The 22,100-nt window shown below is 41.0% G+C and overlaps 2 protein-coding genes across 2 annotated transcripts in view; one reads left to right on the top strand and one right to left on the bottom strand.

The window, feature by feature from the left end:
- The window catches only part of LOC114351572 (uncharacterized), a 4,684-nt gene extending 1,091 nt beyond the window's left edge, over positions 1 to 3,593 (top strand). Inside the window, exon 2 of the mRNA XM_028302833.1 lies at positions 562 to 3,593. Within this exon, the coding sequence (XP_028158634.1) occupies positions 562 to 981 (420 nt within the window). The 3' untranslated portion in view covers positions 982 to 3,593. The remainder of the gene's footprint in view (positions 1 to 561) is intronic.
- Positions 1 to 14,524, bottom strand: part of LOC114351569 (43 kDa receptor-associated protein of the synapse homolog) — a 26,775-nt gene extending 12,251 nt beyond the window's left edge. Inside the window, exons 1-9 of the mRNA XM_028302831.1 lie at positions 14,487 to 14,524; positions 13,239 to 13,321; positions 12,366 to 12,523; positions 10,790 to 10,941; positions 10,175 to 10,297; positions 8,533 to 8,716; positions 6,989 to 7,189; positions 5,725 to 5,834; positions 4,898 to 4,988 (exon numbers count right to left, since the gene is read on the bottom strand). Coding sequence (XP_028158632.1) covers positions 4,898 to 4,988; positions 5,725 to 5,834; positions 6,989 to 7,189; positions 8,533 to 8,716; positions 10,175 to 10,297; positions 10,790 to 10,941; positions 12,366 to 12,523; positions 13,239 to 13,321; positions 14,487 to 14,524 — 1,140 coding nt within the window. The remainder of the gene's footprint in view (positions 1 to 4,897; positions 4,989 to 5,724; positions 5,835 to 6,988; positions 7,190 to 8,532; positions 8,717 to 10,174; positions 10,298 to 10,789; positions 10,942 to 12,365; positions 12,524 to 13,238; positions 13,322 to 14,486) is intronic.
- Between the last annotated feature and the right edge of the window lie 7,576 nt (positions 14,525 to 22,100).

Genomic DNA, 22,100 nt, shown 5'->3' on the forward strand with positions numbered 1-22,100 from the left:
TTGGTGTGGATCATACCTACAGAAACGAAAGTCAGTAGTGGTAGTGAATGGCTACACGTCGGATCCTTTCGATGCCTCTTCTGGAGTCCCACAGGGATCTATTCTCGGCCCAATTTTCTTCAACATCTTTATTAATGATATTCATCTTTGCTTTAAAAATTCTAACATTTACTTGTTTGCCGATGACCTCAAGATTCTGAGGCAAATTGAGGACATAAGTGATACTAAACTACTACAGGAGGATTTGGATAGTCTGGTTGAATGGTGCGAGGTAAACGGCATGTCTCTAAACGCGAAAAAATGTTTTGTAATTAATTTTACCCGTAACAAAACGTCCATCGCTAGAGATTATACTATAGGACCTGACAAACTTATGGAATTGAATTGTATTCGTGACCTGGGAGTGACTCTTGATAATAAACTGCGATTTAATATTCATATAGATAACATTGTAAATAAGAGTTATAAATTACTTGGATTTGTGTTGCGAAACTGTAAAGAGTTCAAGAAGCCACAAACTAAAATAGTTTTATACNCAAGCAGGAAAACTTAACCAATATGGTATTGCAGCTAGCTAAAGTTATTAAATGCCCTGTAAATGATAGCGATATACACTATTGTTCTAGAGTAGCGAAACTGAATGCGAATAGCACTAGACCGAGGTCTATACTATTGAAATTGAGAAGCCCTCGCCTCAGAGACAATTTCTTGGCAGCAACTTCTTTATTCAATAAAAAGAATTCCACCGAGAAGCTGAATACGAGTCACCTGGGGTTAGGCGGGGAGAAAAAGCATCCTGTCTTTGTGGCCGAACACTTGACTCCAGAGAATAAGGAACTTCATGCTGCGGCTCGTCGTAAATCTAAGGATTTAAATTATAAATTTGTTTGGGTACGAGACGGCAAGGTTTTTGTAAGAAAGAGTGAAGAGACAAATTATATACATATACGTAATATTGATGCTCTAGAAAAGATGACCTAATTTGTTAACTTATTACTATTAGTTTTTGTTTGGCCGCGTGTTGGATTGTTTTTGTTTTTGTTAAGTTCGCTGATTTAAAGATATATTATCAAAATGTCAGAGGTTTAAGGACAAAGACAGTGGATTTGTTTAATAATGTAGTATGTAACAATTTCGATTTGGTTGTTTTTACTGAAACCTGGCTTAATTCAAGTGTTCATGATTCGGAGCTCTTTGATAATCGATATGTTGTTTATAGAAGGGATCGGGAAAGTAGTGGTTTTCATTCTCATAAGGATGGTGGTGGTGTTCTCATTGCAGTCTCCGTGAAACTTAAGTCTTCAAGACTAAATAAATTGGAATCTAGCTGTGAAGATCTTTGGATATCTTTAGATGTTGCGAGAGGTGGAGATGGTTTTAAGAAGCTTTTTATTTGTTGTGTATATTTACCTCCGCCAATCCAGGGTCACATATTAAATCATTATTTTGAAAATGCTAGCCGTATCATGATAGCCAATCAAGGAGTAGGTGACACGCTTATAATGGGCGATTTTAATCTAAGCAGTGTTACATGGAGCCCAAGCGAGGACTCAACTATAATGAAGGGTTTCAGCAACGGAGGTAAATTCACTGATGATTTGCTCGAATTTATGGCCTTAAATGAGCTGGAGCAATATAATTGTGTTTTAAATGTGAAGGGTAAAATACTAGACCTGGTACTTTGTTCAATTGCCATTACGGAATTGGACCTAAATTCAGATCCTTTAACATCAGTGGATCCGTTGCATCCACCGCTTCAATTCATAGTCCCTAGTGCTGACCCTGTAACTCTTTTGCCGAATAGTGACGTAAAGTTCTGTTTCTTCAAGGCTGATTACGTTAAGATAGTTGCTGCGCTACAGAAGATATCATGGAACGACGTATTACCGGACGACCTTGGAGTTGATCTGATGTCGACCAAATTCCATGCCATCCTTCGCAATGTAATCGAGAAGCATGTCCCGAAGTCTAAACCACCAAACTATAAGTTCCCGCCCTGGTTCACGCCGAGCCTTATCAAATCATTAAAAGAAAAACACAAATGCAGACTAAAAGTGCGCAAGTATAACAAAAATCCACGTGATATTTTAGAGTTTGAGCTGTTAAGGCATAGATGCTACCAACTACAAAAATCTGCATACAATAAACACCTGAGTAACCTGGAACAGACATTAACTTCTAATCCTAAATTTCTATGGTCCTTTATCAAGCAAAAAAGGAAGGGTAAAAGTATGTACCCAGCGGAAATGTCTCTCGGGGATGTTGCGGCGACTGAGGGCAGGGAAATTTGCAATCTATTTGCTTCCCATTTTGAGTCTGTGTATAATCGAGATGCTCCCCGAGCTGCTAATGCCTCGACATCGGATCACTCTGGTAACGTCTGTCTCGCTTCTGTCGTCTTTACCAGGGATCAAGTTTATCGAGTTTTGAAGAGACTGGACTTGCATAAGGGAGCGGGTGAAGACGGACTGCCGTCGGTGTTTGTGGTAAGGTGTGCCGATGTTCTTGCATATCCATTATCACGCATATTCAACAAATCATTGAGTACCGGCACATTCCCATCGAATTGGAAGACATCATTGGTTCTACCTTTACATAAGTCTGGTCATCTGGGTCATGTTGATAACTACAGGCCAATTTCTATTCTTCCTACATTTGCCAAAGTGTTTGAATCGATGGTAAGCCCCTTGATTTCCTGGCATTTCCGCCAATTGGTTTCTCCGCATCAGCATGGCTTTGTGAAGGCAAGATCAACTTCCACCAACCTAGTAACCCTTGTAGAGGATTTGGTGAGATCTCTTGACCAGGGAAAGCCTGTGGATGTTATCTATACAGACTTCAGTAAGGCTTTCGATAAAGTCAATCACGATGTACTACTTCGAAAACTTTCCTTGATTGGTATTAGTGGAAACCTACTGAATTGGTGTGGATCATACCTACAGAAACGAAAGTCAGTAGTGGTAGTGAATGGCTACACGTCGGATCCTTTCGATGCCTCTTCTGGAGTCCCACAGGGATCTATTCTCGGCCCAATTTTCTTCAACATCTTTATTAATGATATTCATCTTTGCTTTAAAAATTCTAACATTTACTTGTTTGCCGATGACCTCAAGATTCTGAGGCAAATTGAGGACATAAGTGATACTAAACTACTACAGGAGGATTTGGATAGTCTGGTTGAATGGTGCGAGGTAAACGGCATGTCTCTAAACGCGAAAAAATGTTTTGTAATTAATTTTACCCGTAACAAAACGTCCATCGCTAGAGATTATACTATAGGACCTGACAAACTTATGGAATTGAATTGTATTCGTGACCTGGGAGTGACTCTTGATAATAAACTGCGATTTAATATTCATATAGATAACATTGTAAATAAGAGTTATAAATTACTTGGATTTGTGTTGCGAAACTGTAAAGAGTTCAAGAAGCCACAAACTAAAATAGTTTTATACAACGCACTCGTGCGAAGTGGTCTAGAATATTGTAGTGTAGTGTGGAATCCACATTACGACGTTTATATAAAAAAACTTGAGCGCATCCAAAAAAGGTTTTTATGGCATCTGGCATTCAGTGTCAACCTGGCAAAAAAATTACCCCACTATCAAGATAGATTACGTTACTTCAAGTTAAATACTCTTCAGGAACGCCGCTGTGTGCTTGATAATTCGTTTTTATACAAATTGGTCAACGGTGCTTTTGACTGCCCTAACCTGCTCTCAAAAGTTAATCTAAACGTTCCCTATAAGTTGCCTAGGATATCCCGATACAACTTGTTTGCGACCAGGAGCTCCAAATCAAATCTAGGTCTGTTTTCCCCTTTAAATAGAATGTTTAATCAATACAATGCCCTGTCTAGGTCCAATAATGTTAATGTTGATATTTTTTTCCTTAGTTTACGTAAATACAAGTCCACATGCTTGGACAAATCTCACCGATTTAAACAAGCATAGGGACTTCTTTACACCATATTAAATATTTTTAGTTTTTAACCCCTAATTGCTGTTGCTTTAGTCTCTAACGCATGATGTTTTCACCTATAATTAAGTTTGCATTTAACAAGTGTCATTTTTTATAGTTACTTTTGTGAAGCCTCAATGTAACCTTGTTGGTGTTCAAATAAATAAATAAATAAATAAATAAAAAGATTCTAAAGCCTGGTCCGTGAGCACGTAGAATTTTGTCCAATGACCCCAAGCAACCCGTCCTTATCGCTCGCGCGTAATTATGTTGCTGTCGCGCTCGCACACTCACTGCGGGCGCCCGTCGCACAGTCTCGTCACGTGCTCACGGACCAGGCTTTAGAACTCCAGATTTTGTGTAGCAGTTTCACGTCTGAAAAGAAGCGTTAGGACTAAAATGAGTATTTTTAAAGGTGCCTTGGAATGACTTATTCCTAATGCTTGTGACAATTTTCTATAATAACCGTCAGAAAGCTAGCCATTTTGTTGTGCAGGACGGTGCCTCAAGGGAAGGAAAGTACAAACAAAGTCCTGCATTTGTCTCTGGTAGCAGGAAGGCGCTGGATGCAGGCCGTTACCAACCGAGCGATGTGGACATCATTAGGCCTATGTTCAAGAGTGGACGTCCTGCGGCTGAAATGATGATGAAGATGATAAAATTTAGAGCAAGGCTGCTCAACCTTTTGAAGAGTCGGGCCAAACGGTGGATTCAGTCGTTAACGACGGGCCACCTACATTTTTGACAGCTAACTTCAGAGAGATCTTAAAGTTTGTACTGTGCTCGGCGGGATTTTTTATTTGGTTCGTTTTTTTTTTCAAACTGTACATGCGCGGGCCACTTAAAATTATTTTGGGGGCCACACTGTGGCCCGCGGGCCTGGAGTTGAGCAGCCTTGATTTAGAGGATGTATATGTGATAATGATGATAGTCTTACCTCCAGACATCTAGCAGCTCCGTCCATAGCTTCCATCTGGGCTAATCTGTCACCTAGCGCCTGACCAGCGCCCATTGCCACTTCGTAATGTCTGGAAAAGGAAATTCCTTACTTAACTTTACGTATGTGAGAAGTTTATAAGAAACGACAATTTTATGACCGGGGGTCAATGGGGGGACGGGTCCCCTAATTTCGTGAGTTGAGATTGTTGAGGATTTCGGGTGAAGCCTTTGGCCATATCATCACTTTCCATCAGGTGAAATACTTATTACGATACCTAAGATACAGCTCGCTGCAATTATTTCTATTTCTATTTATTTAAATTAACCAGCGTCTGCTGGTGGTGACTGAGTTTGTTGCGGCGCTTGTTCTCAGCACTTGCCAATTAATGTTGGTCTCGAAGCGCGGGTAGGGTGAAAAGATTATAAGACATAAGGATTTGATTTGTTAGTCTATACAAATAAAGAAATTTTGACTTTGTTAAATGATTCACCCTGAGTCCTAAAAGATAGACTGACGAAACTGCAGAGGTTTGGTAATAGAGTACTGAGTAAAGTCCTTTTGTCACTCTTTTGGTACAGATTTAGGCACGGCTTCGACCAAAGCAGTGAGAAGAGCTGTTTGAAAACTAATCAGACTTCATCTGAAGTTGGGCGGACAGGTGACGTGGAAATAACGCGACTATTCCTACCTCTCGTTACCGCTGCAACTCCTGTCTACAGATGTAAATCCTGACGTGGAAATAACGTCTAAAAATCTTATTGGTTAATCAAATCTCTCATATTCTCTGCTTCGGTGGAAACGGAGCTTTATGGATCAGCAAATACCTAAGAGCTTTCCCGATGTCGCATTTCCTCCGGTAGACATCGCCAGCTATGCGAACAGCCCTCGCATAGCAACCCTGGTCTCCTGCCACTGCCGCCAGCCTCAATGCCTCCTGGAATATTGAGAAAGATACATTCTAAAAATCTAAGTTGGGACATGATGACAGAACATTTTCCCAAACCTTTGACCAACCTAACAAGTCTTTAGTTTTGACCCCCATCACCTTAATCCAATATTTTGTGTTCCTCTTTTCCTAAAAAATCTACCTTTCAGAGTATAAATAAATGTACCTACCTGGATGAGAGACATTTATTCAATAAAGTCTTCAAGTGCCGAATATGCTGCTGACAGTAGAAGACCATCCTTATTCTAGCTATTTTGTGACATAATATTTATACTGATTGAGCTCCAGCTCATTGAACTTACCAAGATTTTTATAAGATGTGGTAGAGAAGAGAAGGAGCATACTATACGTGAGACTTGGGAATGTAATAAAGCTGAGGACTGAGGACTTTTCCTAAGATTACCCATGAATAACGTATGATACATGAACCAGTCTGTTGTGTACTATGAAACTGACTCATGGGCCCTACCAAGAACAGAATGGAAACGTTAAAAAAATGAACTCACATTGCAATAGTCGTGTGCGTCTCCCAGCTCCCCTCTAGCCCTCAAAGCGGCGGCCATTTGCAGCAACGCAGTGCGGTGGTGACGCGTGTTCAGATCGGCCGACCGCGGCCCGCGACCGAGGTCTAGTAACACCACCTTCACACCCAGAGGTTCCGGGTTCCATTCCCAGTGGAAGCAAACTTTTCTGCTCGTTTTAATTTTGGAAGGTCTGGCTAGCTACCACCATGTTACACAGCGTTGTTGTTTCAGCAGTCGAAGGTAAGGTAGTCAGTTCCTGTGTGTTTATGGATTCCAGGTGAAGCTCGCTTTGACCTTGATTTGACTTTATGCCAAGTTCTATCCTATCAGGTGAGGTGCACAGACTAACGCCTGTATTCACAAACGATGCTTGCTTAAGTGAAGCAGCAAATCGAACGCACAGCGTTGAATAGAGCTCTGTGATTGGTTCGCGTGTGACCCTGTGCGTCCCCGCGCACTGTGAAACTTCATAGTAATGTTTGTGAATACGGGCGTAAGAGCTTCTTCGTTGTAGGTATAATGGTTCTACGACCTAGATATGACTACGGATCCCAACTTTTTTCGGACGTCTTTTGGTGGAAACAATATTGTTAAATACAGATTAGGCAAGAAACTCACATTGCAATAGTCGTGTGCGTCTCCCAGCTCCCCCCTAGCCCTCAAAGCGGCGGCCATTTGCAGCAACGCAGTGCGGTGGTGACGCGTGTTCAGGTCGGCCGACCGCGGCCCGCGACCGAGATCGCACGCGCGTGCAGCGCACGCGACCGCGCGCTCGGCGTCGCGCAAACGGCGCCATAGCTCTGAAAGGCCGACGTACACCTGGAAGAAAGGATTGAAAATCATCATCAGGTCATCATGAGCATCAGCAGGAGGATCACCCTGTCTAATTTGCTTGCTAGAGGCTTTGCAAATGGAGGATTAGACTACACAGTTCAGGGTTCAGGGATATTAGCTTAACTTGTCTAAGGGCTTAGATATTAAGATTGAATTCGCCACTCTGAGTTCATCGCAGCTCTGAGTGAGAGGCTGAACCTGATACATCAACCATCAGACATCAGGTATCCACAAACCCAATGGTTTAGTATTGGGTTTTTAAGAATGCCTCCTACGTCGATTGTCAATTTGCCACTATAGCACTTATTATTATTCTGTGCTACAGCTGCCTGTGAGTGGCCGACTTAAATCTAGAGGAAAATGATTGAAAATCATCATCATCAGGTCATTAAGTCTCTACTGCAGGAGCACAACTTTCTCTAATTTACCAGAGACAAATTGAGGGTTTAGCATCATCATCATCTCAGCCATAGGACGTCCACTGCTGAACATGGGCCTCCCCCAATGCTTTCCATGTTGCCCGGTTGGTAGTGGTCTGCGTCCAACGCCTTCCTGCTACGTTCATGATATCGTCAGTCCACCTTGTGCACGTCCTGGGTTTAGCATACACTCCCCAGATTCCCACGCTATCCAGATGACTTAGGTAGGTAGGTCTGACTTTTCTTTAGTCGCCTCTTACGACATCCACAGTAAGAATGGGACAGAGTCTTTCAGAGACTCATCTGCTGGTGAACTTCACCTGGAGAAGAAGAGTGTTGTCCTGCTGCGTCTGGGCCACCGACAGAGCCTTCTGGAAGCCGTCCATCGCCTTGGAGAAGGAGCCCAACTCCAGGCTCACACTGGCCACAGTGAGACGCACGAAGCCCGCGATGTTCTATAGAGAGTAGATTGTTCTGTTCTGCTGTATGAGTATGTGCGATTGATAGAAACATCTGGAGTCTTCTTTAAGGACCTCCACTCGAGACTCGCCTTAATTTAAGATCTCAGAAATATTTATCCTGATGGTGACTTTACCTGGAGTAGAAGAATCTGCTGTGTTTGTGCCATTGATGAATCCTTTTAGAAACTGTCCATGATTTTAGAATCTTCGAGATAGATCCCAGGCACAAAAGCATGCTGATGGACCTTTGTATACTTTGTTACTGACAAGTTTACGAAGTATTCCATGATCATTGTACCTATAGCATCAGCTTACTAGATACTTTACCTGAAGTAGAAAAAAGTTGTCCTGCTGCGTCTGACCCCTCAATAGAAACTTCTGGAGTAGATGACTCAAACTTTGGATGATTTAAGCCATCAAATCTCAAAAATATCCATATTTTCTTAACCTGTAGTAGAAGTGTGTTGTCCTGCTGCGTCTGGGCCACCGAAAGAGCCTTCTGGAAGCCGTCCATCGCCTTCGAGAAGGAGCCCAACTCCAGGCTGACACTGGCTACTGTCAGATGCACGAAGCCCGCGATGTTACCGCCACCGCAGTCGTTGTAGAGCGCGTGGCGGGCGTAGGATAGTGCTCTGGGAAGAAAATGGATAGTTATTTTATTATATCAACCCTCTAGACAAAGTAACTAAAGTGAAAGATTCACTGGCCTTTTTAAATATAGAGGAAGAGATGACATTTATCAACGATAGCAGCCCGACGCGAAGTACCGTATATTTGTGGTGTCAAGCCCCAGAAGGGGGAGAATTGACTATGAGAAGGGACATGGATCAGAGAAATTTGTAGGGAGTCAAGCAAAGGGGAAAGGAGCCCAGAGCAAGTACCCGCGCGCTCTCCCGAGATTCGGTTCGTACGCCGTGAGGCAGGAAGAACCATGGGTGGTGGTGGGATTCGGCCTTTTTAAATAAATAAATAAATGTACTTGCCATAAGCCTAGCTACTTCCAGTGACAGTGTGAAGTGACAATTTTGGGACACCCTGTATTACTTGGCTCCGTGAAGCGATTTGGAAAAAAACTGATACTGCTTGTCCAGGGCAGGGTCTACTGTAGGAGCAAGACCGTCTAATAATTTACCAGAGATGAGAAAAAAGAGGATTTTATCTACACTGACCCTACTAACTGACCAGCGTACTGGTCAGTCGAGTAAATGGAGTCCAGTCCTATTTTTATTTATTTGATGACCCGTGACGGGTGTCATGGCTGTATATTAAACGTTAAATTAAATAAACACAACAAACTATAAAACGCTCTTGACCACGCGGCTGAACCATTTAAGAACCTAGTAAGGGACACTTTTTCAGATTTTCGTTTTTTGTCACAAATCACCTTAGAATTAAGGTCTCCACAGGATGTGAAGACAGAAATCGCTCTATTACACTTAACACCGGAGAAACGCGTTGCTAAAAACCTAGTAAGTCCAATTCAAATCTGCAAAAACCATTATCAAAACCTAGCAAGTTACAATGACCATTTAAAACCTAGTAAGTGCATGGACTTACTAGGTTTCAAAATGGTCAATGTGACTTACTAGAGGTAAAATGCTACTGTAATTTAAATATTATTTCGAGTTCTGTTGGCTGACACTCGATAGCCATATCAAAATCTGGGGACTACATGAGTACTGATTCATATTCGATTTTGATTTTGATTTTTACGAGGCACTTTTGTCAAAAAAATAATTTTTAGTGTTAGTAAAGAGCATAAAACTTGCAATTTTTAACTAAATATATTCTTTTATTCCATAAAGTATACTTTAGTAACTAATCTTTAATATAAACATCGGAAGTTATCCAAACCTTTAAGCATCTTAGCAGGGCAAATGAAAATGCGATTTTTCGCTCTCCTGTAAAATTTGCTCCGCTGCACTTACTAGGTTCTTAAATGGTTCAGCCGCACGGTCTTGACCTAATGAAGCGTTCGTATGTAGGTACTGTAAACTTAAATGTACAAACCATTTTATTCAGATTCATAAGAAGAAAAAGAGACAGATGAATGCCAACTTTAACTACAGATATTTAAAATCTAGATTCACCTGTCAAGTCCTCCCAGGGTCTGTTGCGCGCGAGCAAGGTTCAAGTACGCTTCCGCGCGCATTGGCGCCGAGTCTAATTCCTCTGAGATGCCCAGCTGGCGTGTGGCGAACTCTATCGATTCTCTGTGAAAGATTAAATAAATAACATCTTTTTTAGCATTCGAAGGAACCCAAGACATGCCACAAAACTTTTTTAACAAGAACCTCAATACCTAACTTTTTAAAATCGGTTCCATGACTTCCATCGAGCTGATGCGTCTTTCGTTACGTTTGCCGAGACAGTCTTCACACGCAAAATCTACGTACTGAGGTGGGATTATCTACTTACTCTTAAGCTTACTCAGACATTTGTAAGAACCTGCCATTTTTTTCTATACTATTTCGATAATTTCCTGCTGCTCTACTACGCAGAGCCTGCTTCGTACCTTTAAGTATTCATGCTGTACTTTGCTGCTTACCGAATCACATATTCCTAGATCAGGTTTCTTAAAAATCTATGCTTAAAGGCATATAAAAAGCAAAAGTCTCAATGGTCACGTTATCTAATTTCTTTTTACTAATAGGTTGGTAAAAAACCCATGAGTTTAAGTTTCCAAAAGCTTCTGGACACCTCACCTGTACTTCCCAAAGTCCATGTACGCCTGATACAAGTGTCCGAGCAGCGTGAACTTGTCCGTCCGGTGCCGGACGCCTCGCAGCGCGGACAGCCATATCTTGACGGCTAGCCGCTGCTCGTTCTGACTGTATAACCGGACGCCGCGCTCGATCTGAGGGTAGAAAGCTTTTATTAGAATGGCGCTGATTTTCCTGAAAATTACAAGCAAATTGGGACACCCTTGGGCCTGAGTCTAGTGTAGAAAAGTACGTCGATTGATTAGTCGTACCCTCGTTCGTTCGTTCGTTCGTTTCAGCCAAATGACGTCCACTGCTGGACAAAGGCCTCCTCCAAGGTTAGTCGTACCCTAACCTCTTTGAACTAGTGCGATACCCAAAATACTGGATATCCCAGTCATCATAATCATCAGGTCATTTAGTCTCCAATGCAGGAAAACGACTTTCCAATTTGCCGGAGGCGAATGGAGGATTTGGCCTACACTCCCCACGCTGGCCAGACGGGTTGGGGTGGCCTGATGTTCGCATTGTTATTTTGTCCTATAGCTCGCATCTAACAAAATCCACGAGAAACTGGGGGTTGACCTAATTCTTATCCTACTCTGCCGGAATCAAACAGCTAAGTTCTACGAGGATAAGTGTGGGCTTCCTTTCACCAAAGTCAAAGTCAAAGTCAAAATTTCTTTATTTGTTTAGACTAATAAATAGTTCTTACAAATCGTCATATGCTCTTAAGGAGCCTCTACATGTCTCATAATCTTTTTACCCTACCAGCGCTTCGAGACCAACATTTGGCAAGTGCTGAGAAGAAGCGCCGCAACAAACTCAGTCACCACTGTCTGCCGGTTAATATAAATAAATAGAAATAGTAGTAGTAGGTACATTCGATTCAGGAGCAGTTCACTGAATTTACCATGCATTCTTGTATGGTGTATCATAAGAATGGGTATACAAGATTGCGTGGTATATTAAACAAGGTAGTGACGTGCTAATATCTAGACTTACATTATTAAGAACACACCTTCACCATTATCACTTCACCTATTGGTTCACCACAACAGTCCGAACAGGGATCGAACCAACGTTCTGCGGACCTTGAGTCGACTAGTCCGTCACCTTTACCGATGGGCCATTGTCGCCTTTAAGGCTGAGTTGCACCACCTTATTTTAACCGGGAAGAACATGTGCCCCGATTACGCCAATTTTTAACGTCTCCAATACATACGCGTTTCTTCTCCAGTTGCGCTCCGTTTTTCATTCCAGCTGAGGTGCAAATTCGGTATCACTGTAATGGACGTACCTTCCTAGTATTTTCATTGTCACATGAGATATTTAGCTTTACGTTTACGTCTATGCTTCGTTTCAACTATGTAGTTGTCAAAACGACACCGCGCTACGGATTTTTCAAAACAGCTGATGTTCGTTCGTCGTCCAGGCGCGTTGAAGATGAGTAATTTTTAGCGTAATCGGGGCCCTGGATGCGGGCAGCGCAGTTCATTATGGAAAGCCTTGGGGGAGGCCTTTGTCCAGCATTGGACGTCATTTTGCTGAAACGGACCATAAATAAACTCTCTCTCACCTTCCTCCTCGCCAAGTACTGGTCGAGCCGCTCGCGGCAGGCGCGGAAGCAGTCGAGCAGCCCCCCCTGCGGCCGGTGCGCGGGCCCGAAGCGCGAGCCCCACCGCAGCGCCCCATTGCGCGAGCCCCCTCCGTACTCCTCCGCGAACGGATATACTTCTGGAAGAAACATTCCAAGGTTTAGCAGTTACTTTAAAAATGCGGCTACTTTTTCTATGAACTGCTCGCTAAACTTAAATTGAATATCTTGTGGATGATGCAAAAAGATCTGCTGTATTATCGCTCACTCTATAGTCTGGTCCGGAAGCACGTAGAATTTTGTCCAATGACCCCAAGCTACCCATCCTTATCGCTCGCGCGTAATTATGTTGTAGTCACGCTCGCACACTCACTGCGGGCGCCCGTCCCACAGTCGCGACAGCAATATAATTACGCGCGAGCGATAAGGATGGGTAGCTTGGGGTCATTGGACAAAATTCTACGTGCTCCCGGACCAGACTATAGTAGACGCACACTGGACAGTGACAGGATTTTATTCTACAACTAGCGGCCGCCCGCGATTTCGTACGCGTGGATCCTGTTTCACCCCCTTAGGGATTGAATTTTGCAAAATCCCGTCTTAGTGAGCACCTATGTTCTAAAAGGAACATCCATGCAAAATTTGCACTTGTAGTTTCTGAGATTTCATGATCAGTGAGTCAGTCTATTTCCTCGTAAATTAATTATATTCAGACAAACAGAGTATGTACCATTCTGCTACTTTGATATTAAGATCATGAATGATCCATGCAATATCCCCACCAACAGGTACTACCTAACTAATCATGTGTTCCATCAGGGAATCGAACCAATAACTTCCGAAGAGGATCCGTACCTGGCTGCTCATCGAGATGGTGTCGCGACGGATCAGGCGAGCTGAGCAGTCGCGTGGCCGACAACTGGTGCGCCGGCGCCCCGCTGGAAAGACAACACATTAGCCTCCTTTCTGCAGTCGGTTAAGGATCTTCGTAGCCATGGGCGTACCCAAGGGCATCCAGGGTCGCTTTGAAGGAACTAAGTCAAACTATCTGACCTAAGAAATCTGAATTTCCCGAAGGCCAGAAACTGGGAAGTCAACTCGGAAAGGGATCGTCGTCGCCTTTCGCCTCAACGTAACGTCGTAAGCAAATTGAGTATTGACTCGGCTACGGTAGTCTTCTTACGGCTCATCAAAGACCCTTAGGCCACGTTGAGATGATGAGGCCACAGCACAGCTGACACGTTTAGCATCGGCGGATTTGTTTAAAAAATCGGTGCAGCATTGCGATTTCACGACTTCATGCGTTGTATGCGTGCGGAGTACCATGCCCCGAGAATAAAATGCCTACATGACAATGTATTGTATTTTTTATTTCTTTATTTAGGGACTTTTATATACAGGGTGTTAGGTAAATGGGTATATGAGCCGGCACTAGCCCATGTTAACATGCGCATTTAAATGGTATGGTGAAGTCAGAAATTTTATATCATTATTTTAATTTTTTTAATTTTCATACAAAATAAATTTTATAAAATCCGATTTGTATGAAAATTAAAATAATTAAAATGAAGATATCAATTTTCTGACTTCACCATACCATTTTTATGACCATGTTAACATGGGCTAGTGTCGGCTCATATACCCATTTACCTAACACCCTGTAGATGTACGTCAGTCCCATCATAACCTAACAATTTATAAAGATAAAAGAAACTGGATAAAAAACAGATCAGATATTAATATATTGTAGTTGTAAACGCGCATTGAGCACTCATCATCCGAACAGGGCCTAAACGGACGGACGAGCCGTAAGTGCGGGAACGGCTAGCCGTATGTTAGATGATCACGCATGCACCGCGGATCGAGAGCTTATCCGCCGCGGCGAGGCGATTACGTTACGATTCCGATTGGTGTGCGTTACAGTGGGGAGGAGTTTCATACTGAGAATACTGAACGGCTCGAATTGATACGGTAACGATCCCTTTCCGAGTTGATAAGCATGCTTCGACCTTTTTAGATGACACGTGAGGCGTGTCAACTTAATTCAAAATTATGTTATCTGTGGCATGACGCGCTAGGTGAGTCATACATTTTTCAACTTACCCGAGGAAGTCGCGCGACTCTATAGAGTCCCATGACATGTTCCGCGGGTGGAGGCGGCAGGGTCACCTGGCCGTTGGGTGCATCGTCGCCTCTCGCTCGCACGTCGCGCAAGCTCACTGGAAAGAGCGAGACAAAATGTCAAATGTTTCCAACTAAATTCCGGTCGCCGAGTACGAAGAATATCATTTAATAGCCGCAGTAAGTGTGCGAGCGCGACAACAATATAATTACGCGCGAGCGATAAAGATGCGTAGCTTGGGGTCATTGGACGAAATTCTACGTGCTCGGCGACCGGACTTTACCTTATAAACCATATAATAATAATATTAAGCTCGCCTGTTGTACCACTGTATTTTTATGTGTGCAATAAAGATTTTAAATAAATAAATAAATAATACCATACCGTAAGGTAAACGGCTACTAGTTCGTGATAGTACGTAAGTTCGTAACTTTTTTTTCTAGCTCAAATAATAAGCAAATGGAATATTCTTTATACAAATTCTTTATTACTACAAAAACTCTGTTATTTAAGCTATCTAAAAAACCAAGTACCAACATTGTGGCGCCAAAAATGAGAGCAATACGAAGCTTCAAACTCTCAGAGAGCTAAAAACAGCCGTGCGGTGTGAAAATGTTGCTCTCACTGTAAGGTTAGCGCTCCAACTTCTTAAGCTTATAAAAAGGCGAAGAAACGTCCATTTGCATAAAACATGTAATAGTGGTTTCATGTGTTCCTTGACAATTGATTTGGCTTAGAAAAAAGTTATATGAAAACGTAGAATTCCTTTAAAATTGCGATTAATTGACTCACGAAATAGCGTACATATTATTTTTCGGGTGTCCCCTGTTTCGTGATACTACCGAATCAAGGATATTATGGATAATATTTTGATGCTTGGTTTTTAAATAATTATTTATGACTAGCGGCCGCCCGCGACTTCGTACGCGTGGATCCCGTTTTACCCCCTTCATCTATCTTACGCGGTTTAGATTTTTTCATACAAATGTTTTTTCCCGCTTACTCCCGTTCCCGTGGGAATTTTGCAATATCCTGTTGTAACTAAGCTTTAAGTTTACTAAGGTACCTGCATGCCAAATTTCAAGCGTCTAACTTAAGCGGTTTAGATTTTTCATACGAAAGGATTTTCCCGCTAATTCCCATTCCCGTGGGAGTTCCTAAGTATACTATAACCTGCCCAGGAGTATGAGGAATAATTGTACCAAGTTTCGTTAAAATCCGTCAAGCAGTTTTTGTTTCTATAAGGAACATACAGACAGACAGACAGACAGACAGACGGACAGACAGACAGACAGACAAAAATTTTACTGATTGCATTTTTGGCATCAGTATCGGTCACTAATCACCGTGAAGTGATAATTTTATAGTAAAAAATGCAACATAATAGTTTAAAATATTAAATAATACATGAATTTTACTTGGGGAATTTGGAATAATCACTATCACGAAACAAGGAACCGTAATTATTGTTACTTATTCCCAAGTTCGTGATATATAAATGTATAGTGTTAGGTACTTGTATGACACTAACATCAAATAAATCGACATGTTTTTTAGTTTTTAATACTTACCTACCTAAGTAATAAATAAATTAATTTTTATTATGAGTCATTGGCGTATATGGGGTTATTTTCAGGGGGGGGACTACCCTCACTTGAAGTAGCTCCAGGGGTAGGGGGTTAGTCGTCGTCCCCCCCCCCCACATTTTTTAAATTTAGACTTGCATGAATATTTTCACATATCGTTAGAAATAAAAAATCTAAATGTTATGGGTACGAAGGGGGGGGGGGGGTAAGGCCCCCCTAGATTTCTGATGGTTATATAAATATTTTCACATATTGTTAGAATAATAAATCAAAACTTTATACGAAGGTACGTACCTACCTAGCTAGACAGACTCACATTATTTCTCATGAATATTTCAGGTAAATAATATCGTCAATTTCACAGAATTCTTTTATTCTAAATTTATACTATCGTTTTTAAATTTATTAAACCCTTAATCATTATTAAAATATCCTAACTCGATGCGTAAGACTTTATCCCGAAATAGGGGACATGAGTTCACGAACTTAGAAACAGAGCAAAATTTTATCACGAAACAGGATCCAAACAAGAGGTCCGCAGAACAATTAATATTAAAAAAAGTTTAAACAATATAACTATAGTTTATGTATTAAGTTACTGTCAAAAGACCAAACTTTAGCATACAAAAGCTTTCATACTGATATCATCCTTGGTTATTTTTAAATAAATTGTTAAAGTCGTAAGAGCCTAAATATACCGAAGTAGGGGGCACTTACCTTATATTATGTTAAAAAGTTAATTGAAGTAGACGTTGAACAGTCTCATAGTAAATCCTTAAAATTACCACTTTGTTAGTAAACATTATGTTACTGAAACAATTTCTAATGTTATCTGGCTTAAGTCGGGCAGTTCATCAGTATGGGCATGTATGGAAGTGCGCACATTACGCGGATTGATTCTTCATACAAATTAGATCGGGCTCAACTATCGGCCGACTAAGGCTGGTTTTAGTGTCACGCGGACTGTCAGTGCGGATCGGGAGCGGGAGCGGTTCCTCCAGACCGCATTACTCTAAAACGCTCCCTAGAAGTTCATACAGATTGGCCGTGCGGAGCGGGTCCGCACCGGACGGTCCGCGTGACACTAAAACCAGCCTAAAAATCGGTGGTCTGCGCCTAAGCTAAATGTAACATTAATGTGCAAACTACTAAACTTACCTGGCCCAAACAAAACTTAAAACGGGGAGTCACCACGGGGTCCATTGCAGGAGTTGCGCACAGCTCATGGCGGGCTTAGGGGTGTGCCTGAACCGAAAATGATGAGGGTAGTAACGTATTTTGTAATTGGATGTGCTGATAGAACATTTTTAATTTCATTCATGGTAAAAAACATAAAGGTAAAGCAACCAAAAAGTTACAATAGAAGCGCATGAAATTGAGCAGCTAATAAAAAATAGTTATAAATACAATTATTTAAAAAATCGCAACTTTTAGTTGAGTCGGGCTTCGGTCGGGTTCTTTAAACAAATTAAATCGGGCCCAACTAAGTTAGTAAGTAACTAAGTTTTGTTTGTATAACTCCAANCCATGCTCTTAGTCAGATGGCTGACTAAAGGATAGTTGTTAGAGTATTATAACACCAACAATCGTATAAAAGTATAACTCTACACTAGTCTACACTCCTATAAGTCCCTTAGACAGGTATAGGTGTAATTAATTGCAATAATACAGCTTATACATCACGAGTGAACTGTACTAATGCTTTAAGTACACATTGGAACTAAATGTGAACTCTTAAATGGAGTAAAATGTTACTTGGGTAATTATTCATAATAACCGGTTATTATTAATAATTTTCAATTTATCACATTAACCGTAACATATACAACCCTTAGAATCTGTGTGGGTGGTAGAATCAACCCTTTTCATTTAAAAATTGCACCCTGTATATTGTATAGGAATTAATTTCGTTTTAACAGCCACCGTTGCAGTTTAGACGGCCACTAGCCTAGCCTATTAGCATAATATCATGCGAAGCTAATTTACCGCAGCCAATATTGACAACACCTGCACATCACTATATTACACTTTGACATTGTTAACCAAAGTCCACTTTGGGTCTACAAATTGCTGACACCAATAAAAAGGTAGCCATATCCCGAATGTACTCGGAAAAATATTTCCACATTTTGATTTATATTTTAATGTGAGCACATTTTTATGGGCTCCGGCTATATTCGATATCGCTATCGTCTGTATCTTTTAGATTAAAAATAAGTTAGAGGAGATATTTTTTATATAACTAAGCAGGTATTTAACCCCACTCTCACTTTATCATTCATAGATGCTATCTATACCTACTGTCTGGCAGGTAAGGTAACCTACCTTGAGAAGGCCCACATACGTATTATTCAGGACAAAACAGTAGAAAGACATTCAGGCTTGAAAAACAAGTCAAAGCATAAATAAATTGTATACATAATGTGAATATTATTGTCAGAAAAACTATTAGCAACCGAAAACTTATCCATAAAAATCTAAGAAAAGTTAAACCAAATGAAAAATCTAAAAAGCAAACTGTACGTTTTTTAAAAACTAATATTCGTTCAAGTGATACTATCTCGATCCAAACTTTATTCGCTTTCCAGAATCACATGAAATGTTTTCTGCTGCGAATGCAAAGACAGCGTTCTGAGAATAGGACTCTTATAGAGATATTTTATTCTCATTATTTAAATAAAAAGCGACAGATAATCCAAATTGGAGAGAGTCAGCGGTCAATAAATACGTATTAGGCATCACAAACTAAATCGGCATCATAAGAGCCAAAACACACGATGCGTTGCGGCAACGGTGCGATGCCGGAGCGGTGTCGCTGCGTCATCTAACATAGAAATATCCGTGGTGGGCACACGAGCGGTGCGGCACCGCGTCACGTCACACAATACGTCGAAATCTTCGCGGTGCGGCACCGCAACGCATCATGTGCCTTGGCTCTAAACCTGAGATGCGAAATCGAACCGCAGTTGCACTGGAAATAATCCAACTAGAACCGCGGTGTCATTTCGAACTAACAAACTAGAAATTTTCAAGTCGATATTTCCAACTTGATTCCTGGAAAAACGAGCAGAGGAAAATTCGCCGACTTGTTACTCCATCGACGGTTTTCTTATTGTGGAAACTTAAGGGGCACGCTCTCACTGGGAGGCTGTGGTTTGGTCATTTATAGCAAATAGTCATAATTAATTTAAATATTGGAAAACATTAACAAAACTGAACGACGATTTAGTTTATTTATTTTACTTTATTCGGAAAACAGTGTTATTTAACTTATGAAATAAGTATATTATTATGATAATAATAAGTAATCATGTGTTATATGCGATATCATTTAGTTCGTTGCTGTATTTCTTTTATGTTTCATTAGTATGTTGAAAATATCCCAAATCTAAGAAGTACCTATTTCGTTCGTTTCAGAACGAAATGTCTGGTTTACTGCTATTACAATTAATAGTAACAAAGCTTAGCAAATACAGTGAAAATATTCTTATGAAACTGAATATTACGTGGAACTTGGCGTCCCAGGGCGACTTGGCCAAAGCAGTCTCGAACGGGCCAAGAGTGACACTTGGCTTTTTTTACTTTTACGTTGTTAGCCGCGATCAGACGTTAAGTTGAGGTTATTAGTTTGTTTAGGCGGTGCGCTGAGTAAATTTCCGTTTCAATTTGCCTTAGATCTCTGGGTACCCTAAACAGATTAAGCTTTTCCAGCTTTTGCTGTGTATCATTAAACTTTTAAGTTACCCCTATGGTAACACGTGGTAACACATAACAGGAATTATGTTTTCATAGGGGTCACTTAAAAATATTAAGGGATTGATGGTGAAAACAGGCATTAGGTAATCTTTTAGGAATTTAATATTAGCAGCAAATCGAACGAACAGCGTTGAATAGAGATCTGTGATTGGTTTGTATGTCACCCTGTGCGTCCACGTGCACTGTGAGACCTCATAGTAATGTTTATGAATACGGGCATTAAACACCAATTGACATCAATTATAGGTTTACTTAAATCACTGCAATAGCAGTGTTCGCGACTTTATGCGCGTGAAAATAGCTTGAATACTTTTTCTAAATAGAATAGCATAAATATGCAACATTTTTCATTGAATCTCCGCTCCTATTTGCACAGAATACATAATATTAGCACTATTGCTATTGGTCTATAATATAGCCTTCCTTGATAAAATCCAACGCAAATATTTTCAATTCGAACTAGCTGAGCTAGTTCCAGAGATTATCGCGGTAATCCAAGCAAATAAACTCATAACTTTTACAATAAAGGTTACAAAGACGGCTTCGTATCAATATCTCCTTAGGTGGGTCAAGTCGTATTTGAATAATCGGTCGCAGGCTGTAGTGATGGGAGGTTACAGGTCAGATTTTGTNATGTCGAGATGTCACAGTGTCGTCGCAAATGGGCGATATTACAAATTGTTTCACATACACAAAACACCTAATGTATGCCGATGACAAAATTTTTTTTTATAAAATACAAAATGATCGTGACTGTATTTTAATGCAACATGACTTGGACTCTTTATTCAACTATTATACGGAAAACAATATAACTGTCAATATAAATAAGTGTGAATGTATTACTTTTACACGTAGGCGCAATCCAACAATGTTCTCATATAATTTTAATGGCGTACCAATACGNTAAAAATAAAATAAAATAAATAAACTATCAGCCAACTAAAAGTCGGTGGTCTGCGCCTAGGCTAAAACGATTTAAATTCAGAACAACTTCCTGATTCTAGCTTTTGCCCGCGACTTCTCCAGCATAATATTCGATCTGTCACTGTCACTGTCATTGTCACGCGGGTATCCCCATTCATAAACTGAGACAAAAACTATCGTTATGTTGGTAGAGCAAAAGCCCGTGAATCCCAAACTTTTGTTTCATAAAAGCCGAATGAAAAAGGGCTACTATAAAGTTGATTCTTGCGCTGCTTCTTCTCAGCACTGGCCCATTTATTGTCCCGAAGCAGTGGTAGGGTTGATACTGGGACGTACATATAAAAGTGCTTCTTAAAAGCCTATTTGCAAAAATAAATGAGTTTTATGAAAGTTTGTCAGCGCATGCTCCCAAGCTTATCATGAAGTTTGTGTCATGGTGGCATTGGCAGCTACCCTAAAATGATTGTGTGGAAAGGGATTGTAATAGTCAAAACTGTCTGGCTGATGTTAAAACAGCATCTTATTATTGCACATTGGTCTCTACTATCACCAAATTTATCCCTAGCAGTGCGCGCGACTTTGTACCGTTTTAATATTAAAACGGTAAATATTATTCTAACTATTTTTTATATACATATATTGGCTGCAGAACGCTGTTATATTATAACCTAGAGCAAGGGTCTCCAAACTACGGCCCGCGGGCCATATCCGGCCCGCTTCTGCCATCAATCCGGCCCGCGAGCGACCCTATGTTTGTTCGCATAGGTGGGCAGAAAAATTAAAACTGTTATGGACCTTGCAACATACCGAAAAAATTATTATGGCCCCAAGGCTTCAAAGTTTGGAGACCCCTGGCCTGATCCAACACAAAAAGATAGTAAGTAGGTTTTGAGTGAATGCGTCACAAACATCCATCCAACTTCACAAACTTTTACATTTATAAAGTAGGATACTCTATGAGCTAGATCTATAGGTACATATGACGCCACCGAAGCGCTCTACCACTCTCCAATTCCTCTCTCTGGTCAATACAAATAAAACATATATTTCGCTTGAATAACTTACTAAGGCTTGGGTCGGTTTAGACCCATGGGATTCCCTTGACGTGGATCATTAGGCCCTAGAGACCAATAAACATGGTAGAGATACGAATAAGTTACACTTCTAAGGGGCTGCGCAAATGTAGACACAAAGACCTTTATTGGTTGGGTTGGGTTATTGGCGGCTTTGGCGGTCAAGGTAGATCCTGGCTACACAGGAGTTGCAGCGGTGGGAACGAGAGGTGGGAATAGTCCCGTTAAAAAAATGATTTTGCTTCCCACACGA

Source organism: Ostrinia furnacalis, unplaced genomic scaffold (genome assembly GCF_004193835.3).
Source record: "Ostrinia furnacalis isolate ACB-3 unplaced genomic scaffold, ASM419383v2 OfSCF1161, whole genome shotgun sequence".
NCBI classification, from domain to species: Eukaryota; Metazoa; Arthropoda; class Insecta; order Lepidoptera; family Crambidae; genus Ostrinia; species Ostrinia furnacalis.